The 11,566-nt window shown below is 41.5% G+C and overlaps 1 protein-coding gene across 1 annotated transcript in view; it reads left to right on the top strand.

Moving 5' to 3' along the window:
- Positions 1 to 4,033: 4,033 nt before the first annotated feature.
- The window catches only part of trim24 (tripartite motif containing 24), a gene marked incomplete at its 3' end in the record, with an annotated part of 32,995 nt that continues 25,462 nt past the window's right edge, over positions 4,034 to 11,566 (top strand). Inside the window, exons 1-5 of the mRNA XM_084049508.1 lie at positions 4,034 to 4,502; positions 5,276 to 5,594; positions 7,441 to 7,559; positions 8,476 to 8,623; positions 10,294 to 10,426. Of these exons, the coding sequence (XP_083905634.1) occupies positions 5,303 to 5,594; positions 7,441 to 7,559; positions 8,476 to 8,623; positions 10,294 to 10,426 (692 nt within the window). The 5' untranslated portion in view covers positions 4,034 to 4,502; positions 5,276 to 5,302. The remainder of the gene's footprint in view (positions 4,503 to 5,275; positions 5,595 to 7,440; positions 7,560 to 8,475; positions 8,624 to 10,293; positions 10,427 to 11,566) is intronic.

Here is an 11,566-nt window from a genome sequence, read left to right as displayed (position 1 = left end):
TGTTTTGTTCTGGGACGAAAGACGGATGTTTGATGGTGGTTGCAACAGCAAGGGGCGAGGACTGGGGAGTGATCTGGTGGCTTGCCTTGAGTGGAATGTGGTTTATATAGCGTGGCTGCCGGATAGAAACCTTGTATCTCCACGTTTCTTTTTTTTCATTCTTTTTTTATGAATGCCCTACTTTGTCGTACAACAGTGTCGCTCAAAAGTGGTGAAAATGGCTGATCTACAAGCTCACAACGTTGCGTTGTGAGTTTGTAGATCTGCTGTTTTTGCTATATTTAACCCACTAAGTGACCCTGACCATGCATTTAGATTAGGTGAAAGTGAAGATTTGTATTTTATCGACCACTTGTTGAGAAACAGCGCAGTACGTATAATGACGCGTCAATGTCATCAGTTCCTGGGAAGTCTGATGTGAAGAACTTCCACAGAAATGGGAGTTAGAATCTCAAGGGAAACTGTACCGGATTGTCTGGTTGTGTCACCATTATTAGGAAATGTGCTCATAATCAATTGCATTTGTCAAAAATAGCAGATATAGAAGCTCATAGCACGGCACCTAGTGCCGCGCTATGAGCTTGTAGATCTGCTATTTCTTTTTAAGTCATGAGTGTAAATGTGTGCAAATCTTTGAATATATACTGTATATGTTTTAAAGTGAACATTTTTAACTCAAATCTTTGCTTCTGGGGGGTCCCTGGAACTAAATATTTTGAGATAGGGGTCCGCGGCCAGATACATATAATTTTGGGGGTCCTTGACATGAAGAGGTTTGAGAGCCACTGATTATAAAGTACCAAAAGTCAAAGTACTAAAATGTTTGAAAATAGCCGATCTACAAGCTCACAACGCGCCGCGATGCGACGCGTTGTGAGCTTGTAGATCGGCTATTTTCAAATAGCCTAAGTAGAAAATGAGGCTAAAGTGGTTACTGTATGTTTCATAATATTATAATTGATATCTAAAAAGTAACTAGTAACTAAAGTTTTCAGATAATTGTAGTGGAGTAAAAGTACAATATTCGCCTCTGAGATGTAGTGGAGTTGTAGATGTAGTAAAAGTATTGGAAATTGGTAATACTCAAGTAAAGTACAAATACCTCAAAATTGTACTTAAGTACAGTACTTGAGTACATGTACTTAGTTACTTTCCACCACTGCATACGGGACGCAGTTCTTCTTTATCCCAGTTCCTGTTTTGAGCATACAAGGTTTCCACCCGACAACAACGAATAGACGAAAGGCACATTGAGTGATTTGGTGTCCTGCCATAAATGGACCGCGGTTTACACACGATAGCAAATGTGTATAATAATGACTCTAAATATAGACAGGAGAGACGAGAGAGGACAGACACGGGAAGTTGCACTTCCAAAGGTCTCTCAGGACTTGTCAAACTTTCTATTTGTTGAATTAATCACATTAACCGTGGCAGGATTTTGAGCATGCATTTTGGGCTCCAAAGTAACAGATCTGCAAGCTCACGATACGTTGCACCGCGATGGTTGCCGATTGAAATCAGTGGTGTAAACAGTAACTAAGTGCATTTAAGTACTGTACTTAACCGTGCATACGCTTTTTACGAAACTCTGCCATATGGTAGATGCTCATGAAAAACTATCAAGAAATAATTCTCACACTCATTCGTCAAAGGGTGACGCTATAGCACTCAATTGAAAGTGCCAACTTTGAACAGGTACAACTCATGCCCTGTTTGACCTACAACCATGAAACTTCGATACACACATGCGTCTCTTCATGCCCGACAACTTTCGTGGTCTGACTTTTGACCTCTGACCTTTAGATCGCCCGCCATTTTGAATTATATGAAAAACAGTCATTGGCTCATAACTTCTGCATTTTTTCACTTATGGAAAATCCGCCGCTTTTGTTTTGTCGGCAAAGGTCCTAAGTTCATGTGTAAAATGTTTCGTGCAGATTACTCAAAAATCCAAGGAGGAGATAGATTTTAACTATTGCAGTTTTATGAAAATTATTCATCTGCCCCTAACACATACATGCAAGACTCACATTTCTTTGAAACGTTGCAGTAATGTAGAGGGTCATTCCAAATATCACTGAAACCAATCTCACTCCAAAGGGGCCAAAGGGGGGCGCTATAGCAATTTTTTTTAAATGCAAACTTTAAACAGGCAAAAGTCATGCCTCGTTTGGTCGAAAGTCATGAAACTTGTTTACACTTGTGCCTTGACTCATGAGGAACACATCTATCGCTTTGACCCGTAAGCTCCGCCCTTAGATTGTCCGCAATTTTGAGCAGTTTGAAAAACACTTAAACCCAGGATTTTTCAGCTATTTGCGTGAAACTGTATCATCTGTTTGATGTCCTTTTTCACAGGTCCTTGTCTGTTGGTCCAAAGGCGTCTCCCTTAAATGAGTGCCTCACAATTTCAAGGTCGCCAGTTTAAGTCTCACTTGATGCAGACTTCATTTAAGTTGAATTGCAAACAACATGACTGTATCAATGAATACATGTGCAAACGGTAAAGATAACATAAAATGCTTATTTGAGAGTATGTTTTTTCTATGTATGACGTTCTTCATTGTGAAAATCTACAATCTCACAACTTTTCAGATAGCAACGTTTTGTGAGCTTGTAGATCGGCTGCTTTCACTGGTTTCGGTTTCGAGGAGACATAACATTTCTCTATTGGTAAACCGTTTGTGAACGAGTGATCTTAGTGTTAGTGTTAGTGTGAATTATTTTTTCACTGGTTCTGGTCTGTTGGCCCAATGGCGTCTCGCTTCAGCATCAGCCTCTGGATCGCAGGGTTGCCGGTTCAAGCCTCACCTCTTGCTGGCTACTTTTCAATTGTATCGCACAAAACATGACTGTATCAATTAATGCATGTGCAACTGTTAAAGGTAACATGAAATGTTTTTTGGAGAGAGTATGTTTTTGCAATGTATGACAAACTTCATTGTGAAAATAGCCGATCTACAATCTCACAACTTTTCAGATAGCAACGTGTTTCTGAGCTTGTAGATCGGCTGCTTTCACTGGTTCAGTTTTATCTTCAACAGACAACCTCAGCCTGGACAAAGCTGTAGCACTATAGGTAGTGTTGCAGCCTGTCAATCCCGAGGTTGAGGGTTCGATTCCTATTAATGGCAATAGGTTGAGATGTCCAATCAATCCATTCTGCTTCCATCTCTCTCTCTCTTCAATCTATTATGTTTCCATGTCTCTCTCTCTTCAATCTATTCCGTTTCCATGTCTCTCTCTCTCTCTCTTTAATCTATTCCGTTTCCATGGCTCTCTCTCTCTCTCTCTTTCTCTTCAATCTATTCCGTTTCCATGTCTCTCTCTCTCTCTTTCTCTTCAATCTATTCCGTTTCCATGTCTCTCTCTCTCTCTTTCTCTTCAATCTATTCCGTTTCCATGTCTCTCTCTCTTTCTCTTCAATCTATTCCGTTTCCATGTGTCTCTCTCTCTTTCTCTTCAATCTATTCCGTTTCCATGTCTCTCTCGCTCTTTCTCTTCAATCTATTCCGTTTCCATGTCTGTCTCTCTCTCTTTCTCTTCAATCTATTCCATTTCCATGTCTCTCTCTCTCTCTTTCTCTTCAATCTATTCCGTTTCCATGTGTCTCCCTCTCTTTCTCTTCAATCTATTCCGTTTCCATGTCTCTCTCGCTCTCTCTCTTCAATCTATTCCGTTTCCATGTCTCTCTCTCTCTTTCTCTTCAATCTATTCCGTTTCCCTCCCTCTCTCTCTCTCTCTCTCTCTCTCTCTCTCTCTCTCTCTCTCTCTCTCTCTCTCTCTATTCACTGGCCCCGTATTATTGCTGCTTGCAGCTATATTTATTATTATTATTATTATTGCAGTATTGATACTTTTAAGTAAAAACATTTGAGTACTTTTTTCCATCTCTGCAAACCACCACCAAGTGGCGTGTGTCTGCCGTTTGCTTCTTTCGAACTGACGCGCGAGCGAGCACCGTCCATCTACACAGTAGTTTGGACTCAGACAGCCGCCGTACCTTTTATTAACAAACCGCAATGGCGTGTGGGTAGTTGTAGTGTTGTCAGTAAAGAATGCACCAATGTTGGCCTTTTTTAACGTTTTGAACCCCTCTATGAACTCTACGGCGTCGAACATTTACAATAACTTACTCATATATGAACGTGTGCGTGTCATATACCTCGTCTGTTCGCGTCAGAATGTCTGCGAAGCGCTTTGTTTTTTATCGGACACATGTGTGAGCTAAAGTTGGCTAGCTAGGCTAGCTAGCTTAGCTTGTGTAAAACGGGAAGAACGTTTACTTAAGGTATCGGCGGTTTAATGAGTTCATATATAACGTCATTAAGGACGTTACTGTCTGCACCTTCACAGTGTTTATAATGAACTACAGTCTGATTTAGATGTTCAGCGTCTGGCTTTTTGCTGGAGGAGCCATAAAACCATTCAGGCTTATACTACAACCATTGTATTGTTCCCAATCGGAAGGATAATATTGATTGATTGACTATTTAAAGGTAGGTCACGTGATTTTCCTTTGGTTAAGATGAGTGTTAAATGTCCCCGTATTGTGATAATACTCATTGCTACTGTTTGTTCAGTAACAGTGTTAAATAGCTCTATTGTGATAGTACTCATTGCTATAGAGTGTTTGTTCAGTAACAGTGTTAAATAGCTCTATATTCTGATACTCATTGCTATAGAGTGTTTGTTCAGTAACAGTGTTAAATAGCTCTATATTCTGATAGTACTCATTGCTATAGAGTATTTTAGTGTTAAATAGCTGTATATTCGGATAGTACTCAATGCTATAGATTGTTTGTTAGTGTTAAATAGCTCTATATTGTGATATTAATCATTGCTATAGAGTGTTTGTTCAGTAACAGGAGTCTCTATGTCTTTCCAGCTCTTTATTAAACAGAAAATGCAATTTCAGGTCGGGACACCAATTTTTATCCAATCAGGATAGAGAACTCAGTCAGGTTACAGATTAAACAAGTGAAATTGAATGTGATGACACAAATAAATAGCACACAGTATTGCAACTAGATCGCTATAAAAACATTAAGCTGATAAATGTGTAGCCTCTCCTGATTGGCTGACATTTTGTCACCTACCTGAAAAGGTATTTTCTGTTTATTAAAGAGCTGGAGAGACGCAGAGACCCCTGTTGCTGAACAAACACACTCTATAGCAATGATTACAATATAGTGCTTTAACCTTTGAACAAAAAACCTTCGTCATAATCCCCAAAAATATCACTTACCCTACCTTTTAATCGATTGTAAAGAAAGGGACGGAGGAGGCTGCCATCAAGATGGATGACAATAACGCTCAGAACGTGGACGACGACATCGTGATCATCGTGGAGAACGAGGCTGAGAGCCTGCCGGCGGAGGACGAGAGGCTGAAGCAGCTTGCGGCGGGAGGCGGCGCGTCCTTCGGGCTCATGGACACCTGTCCCAGCTGCAAGCTGAGCTTCCACAACCGGGAGCCCAAGCTGCTGCCGTGCCTCCACTCCTTCTGCAAGAAGTGTCTGCCGCCCCCCTTCAGGAGCGCGGACCCCCGGCGCGGAGACCCGCAGCCGCCTCCCGACAGCAACAAACCACGTGAGAACAAACCACTGTACACACTGTTAAAATCTCTGTTTCTTTCAACTCTTAGAGCAGTGGGTTCTTAACCAGTGGTCCTTGAGGGGGTTCCAGGTGGTTCCCAGCTAAATGATGGGGAGTTGGTAACCAAATGGACATTTATAGATCTTTAACTCTTGAGAGCGTAAAATGAAACCGAATGGACCCTTACGGGTCCATTCGGTTTCATTTTACGCTCTCAAGAGTTAAATTATTGTGAAACATCTGCATTACTTAATTAAAGAATAGCGCACAGAAGTCGTGACGTCCGCTCGTTCATCCGCTGGGACGCGGACTTAATTTCTCTATGGAGAATAACATTGGGTCATCTTAGAATCGTCTCATATAAGAATTGTGGTCCAAAAATAAACAAACTGTCTCTGTGATATTGTCGGGGAGGTGGCTCTGTATCGTTTATGATAGTCAGTCACTCATATTTGATACAGTATGTTTCTGGCGAAAATGTAACTAATTCGGCGGAAGTAACATCAGCGTTTTCTCACCGTCAGTTGATGCTTCATATCCATAAGAGTCAAACCGACGGGGTCATTTGTTTATTTTTGTAACACAGATCTTATTTGATGCGATATTAAACACGTCTATGGGAATTCAGAATATAGGGGGGGGGGGCGATGCGTAAATCAGTCAGACTTCGGTGCTCTATTGTTGTTTTGATCAACGTTTGCCTGCTATCTCTCCTATGGTACCAACATCAATACAGCATGGAATTGTGGCCAAAATCTTATCCAACGACAACACAATATTAAAGTTTTGGGTCTGAGATGCTAAAACTAATCAAATGGTGGTTCCGTGGCTCAAATGCCGAATAAATAATGGACCTGGATATGAAAAAGGTTGAAAACCACTGTCTTAGAGGGTACACATATACAATCTACACATGGAACCCAGGGGTTGACACTAACGGCTGCCCGACTGCCTGGGGCAGGTAAATTAAACTAGCGGGCAGGTGGAGTTTGCTTTCGGTTTGCCCGACTGGGCAACTGCTAGTTTGAGTGGAGACACAACCATCTTTAGTTCACTGTAAACGCAATACGAGATATTTGTCTAAACGCCTAGAACGTGGCTCACTCAGACTCTCAGTCCCCGCTTCTCTCTCTCGCTCTCTCCTATTTAAATATTTGGTAGAAAGTAGAAAGTAAAAGTGTTAAATTGAACGCCAATTAAAAATGTACCTATCATTTTATAATGGACGATTTTCAAGTGGGCAAGACCTGCGGGCAAGTAGAACGTGACATGTACTTGCCCAACGGCGAAGTGCCTCTGAGTCCTTAGTGTCAACCCCTGGAACCAAATCATGGCCCTCATCATGTTCGCTCTGAGTTACCAAATGTGTCTCAGAGTTACCAAACGTATCTCAGAGTTACCAAATGTCTCAGAGTTACCAAAATGTGTATTTTGGACAAATGATTCTTTGTTTATCACTTGTCTCAAGAGTGATTTGAAGAGTGATATTTCTGTGTGCTGTACGAGCCTTGGATCAAGACTATATCATAGATGTTTCTTTTTATCGATTTCGACATTTCTGTACGAAAGTAAAAGTCAGACTCGATAAAATAAATCTCATAGTCTTGATCCAAGGCTGGTACTGTACATAAACTGGCTTAGACATGTCGATGTCAAGCAGCCAACTTACAACACTGTTGCATATTCTCCTGTTATGACATGCAATTAGCAAGACTTAATCAAACAGCCAAAATGCTCTGTTAGGAAATATGAAGAATAGAAATTCAACCCACAAGAAGCTAGTGCTTCCTTGCTAAATAATTGCATGTTTTCTTATTTCTTCAAATAATTGTCCTAGCAGTAGGTGCCATTCGCTGCCCGGTGTGTAGACAAGAATGTTGGGAGATGGACGTATTGGACAACTTCTTTGTCAAAGACTCGGCGGAGGTGCCAAGCAGCACGGTGGAGAAAAGCAGCCAGGTTGGTATCTTGATTTTCCTCAAGGCTATGTGAAAAAGAAGGTAAACGGACATGAACGTCACTTTCTTGGTGCGGCAGTTCCAGCAGGCAGTTGTGTCTCACTGTCGGGGAGGCAAACTCTGGTAGGAAGTGTGATGGAATGTCAATGTTTTGCCGGATGAACAAGCTTATGGATAAACACCCTCTTTGAACGATTGAGACTATTGTAAAATACTGGGTTCTGGAAAATAAAAGAAGACACATGTTGGCACATGTTGTTTTCAAATGTCCCTTTAAGACCGGGAACACATCTGTTATTTTCAGATTTCTTTGGCTATTGAAAAATAGAAGATATCTTTGCAAATCTTTGTATATATATTTTTTCATTTTTTCCATAAATCAGGGCCATTGAACACCCTTTACGTCTGTGTGTTTATTGAACCAATGAAAAGCATTGAAAGCAGAAGCAAAGTGCTTCTGACAAAACCAGCTAACTCCATTGGATCCTCAAATGTTCTGCTAAACCAGCGAAGTCCACCGGAGTTAGCTGGTTTTGCTGACTCCAGGCTCCACCCCCTTTTGACCTCCAACCTCATTGTGAGCTTGGAGGTCCATTCAGCTGTTCTTATCAATGATGAACAAAACCTCCTAACTCCACTTTTTTTCATTTCCTGAAAACTTTACATTTTGGAGTTAGCTGGTTAGCTAGCCCAAAGAAATGAAAAAAATGACACAGATGCGTTCCCGGTTTTAATGTGTTAAAAGCATTCCATTGAACCTCCGGCTCTCTTTGACCCTCCCTGTGCATTGTGTCCTTATCATCTTTACATAGCCTTGATTCTCCTGACCTCTGTGTGACTGGTGTTCTTCCACTTTCTCTGGGATCTGTGACTGGCCCCCTCATACCCACATATCACTTTGTCCTTTTCCACTTCAGGTGTGCATGAGCTGTGACGACAACACAGAGGCCACAGGTTACTGTGTGGAGTGTGTGGAGTTCCTGTGCGTGACGTGCATCGAGGCCCACCAGAGGGTCAAGTTCACCAGGGATCACACCATACGGCAGAAGGAGGAGATGTCTCCAGGTACTGTGTTTCACCATCACATACTCTGGGTCGGTTCAAGCTCAAGCCAATTGACATGCAGTTGAATTTTCTTTTCTTTTAAAAATATTTGTATTCGTTTTTTTTTTAGACAAAGCCCAGGGGTGAGTATACTGTACATAGCATCTTCATATAGGATATCACAAAGATATACAAAAAGGACAGAGACAAAATCTGTACATACCACATTCCCCTATCCCACCCTCCCCCCACCCTCAATCCCCAGGACAGTTGTAAGGCACAATCATGAGATAAAAAGAAAAGGAAAAGAAAAAAGCATTAAAAATAATCAGAGCAGATAAAATAAAATAAAAAAAATCATTAAAAAAGTACTTCTTAGGTTTGTTGTAGTTTGGTGTGGCAGTCGAAGCAGGAATACGCCACACTATGTAGCTTGTGTGTTGTGGTAGAATGTCATAAACGGACCCCAGGTCTTATAGATTTTTTTGTCGTCTGTCTGTAGCTCTTTGTTCAATATTTTGAAGTTGTAGGAGAGTAGCAGGCTGTTAGTGCAATGTCACCTGCTGTCTGGTATTATGGTGTTCGCTGTTACAAGGACCATGGGTATTAGTTTTTAACAGATATTGTTTCAAATTCCGCAGGCATTCATTTCCCCTGATTTTCTTCCATGGCAATTTTCACCTAGACTGGCAAAAAAAGCTATTGTCTTGTCTTCTAACTTAATGCCGCCAAACTTCAGAGATAACGCAACAGCTATCACAGCCACACACAGCCAAAGGCCTATTGGAATCAAATGCTTAGTTTGGCACCCTTAATTTTACAGGTAATTTAAGGACGGTCCACATAGCAGTGTGTAAACATGTCTAACCGGTCACGGTGTGTGTGCACAACGTTCCACATGGATGAAAACTGCACACAATCAAATACATTTCATAATAAGACTTCCACGCACTTAATTCACACGCTACGACCTAGTTTCAGCCATGAACCATAAAAGCAAATGCTAGTTGCCATGGCAGACATTATGATGACAAAAATGCTACAGCCCAAAGAATCCATTATGCCGCACACAGCTCCTGCCATGATGAGACGCTAGGATTCATGTGTTTTAAGTTAACTTCACAAATGAGTATTTAACCTAATCATGTTCCACAGATGCAGATGATGGCAACTTGCTGTATCATTGTCATCATGACAGGGGAAACAATGATATAGTTATTAACTATTAATAACAAGCTTACAGAGTCAAGTTGAAAAACATCTCTCTTCTCTCAACGTCACTCTGTTGTCTCATCACTGACATGCACGCGCATACACAATGTGAGCTGGTAGATTGTTATTTTCGACAAAGACTGTTGAGACAGGGACAAAAGGAGGGGGCCAAGTATAGACCCCTGGGGGACCCCGGGCAGAAAAATATATAGGGTTTAAGTGCTTAAGACTCTTAAACATTCACTGAGATTTTTAGTATACCAGAGGACCAAAGTATCTCTCAGAGTAGTAGACTAATGCAAAAACAGTGACTGCCCAATATTACTCCAACATGACCATCTTGATGCCATTGTTGCTTATTGACCGGATTTGCTCAGATCAGGAGAATTCCTTAATACACAATAAAAAACATGAATATGTAATAAAAAAAAAACAAGATTGCACAATAACACATCCCTCTTTGCTTTTGTATTTTCCAGAGGCACTAGGCATGTCCTCACAGAAGCCTGTGTTCTGTGACATCCACAAGCAGGAGCCATTGAAGCTGTTCTGTGAGACGTGTGACCGGCTCACCTGTCGAGACTGTCAGCTACTCAGGCACAAGGACCACAAGTACACAACCTTCTTTATTTATCCCAATTGTCTTCCAATTTAGTTATTAAGACACAACCCCCACTTAAGTAAGGTTCCTGTCACTGCTGACCCGGTGTGTAAAGTAACTACAGTGGGGCAAAAAAGTATTTAGTCAGCCACCATTGTGCAAGTTCTCCGACTTAAAAAGATGAGAGAGGCCTGTAATTTTCATCATAGTTATACCTCAACTATGAGAGACAAAATGAGGAAAATAAATCCAGAAAATCACGTTGTCTGGTTTTTAAAGAAATTATTTGCAAATTATAAGGAAAATAAGTATTTGGTCAATAACAAAAGTTCATCTCAATACTTTGTTATATACCCTTTGTTGGCAATGACAGAGGTCAAACGTTTTCTGTAAGTCTTCACAAGGTTACCACACACTGTTGCTGGTATGTTGGCCCATTCCTCCATGCAGATCTCCTCTAGAGCAGTGATGTTTCGGGGCTGCCGCTGGGCAACACAGACTTTCAACTCCCTCCAAAGATTTTCTATGCGGTTGAGACTGGCTAGGCCACTCCAGGACCTTGAAATGCTTCTTACGAAGCCACTCCTTCGTTGCCCGGGCGGTGTGTTTGGGATCATTGACATGCTGAAAGACCCAGCCACGTTTCATCTTCAATGCCCTTGCTGATGGACGGAGGTTTTCACTCAAAATCTCACGATACATGGCCCCATTCATTATTCCCTTTACACGGATCAGTCGTCCTGGTCCCTTTGCAGGAAAACAGCCCCAAAGCTTTATGTTCCCACCCCCATGCTTCACAGTAGGTATGGTGTTCTTTGGTTGCAACTCAGCATTCTTTCTCCTCCGAACACGAGAAGTTGAGTTTCTACCAAAAAGTTCTATTTTGGTTTCATCTGACCATATGACATTCTCCCAATCCTCTTCTGGATCATCCAAATGCTCTCTAGCAAACCTCAGACGGGCCTGGACATGTACTGGCTTAAGCAGGGGGACACGTCTGGCACTACAGGATTTGAGTCCCTGGCGGCGTAGTGTGTTATTGATGGTAGCCTTTGTTACTTTGGTCCCAGCTCTCTGCAGGTCATTCACTAGGTTCCCCCCATGTTGTTGTCACCGTTCTTAAAAATAAATAAAAAAAATTGACCCCACGG

The sequence above is a fragment of the Gymnoscopelus microlampas genome, assembly GCF_963454915.1.
Source record: "Gymnoscopelus microlampas genome assembly, chromosome: 23".
Lineage (NCBI taxonomy): Eukaryota > Metazoa > Chordata > Actinopteri > Myctophiformes > Myctophidae > Gymnoscopelus > Gymnoscopelus microlampas.
The sequence above is the reverse complement of the archived record's forward strand: the minus strand, read 5'-3'. Positions and strand labels throughout refer to the sequence as shown.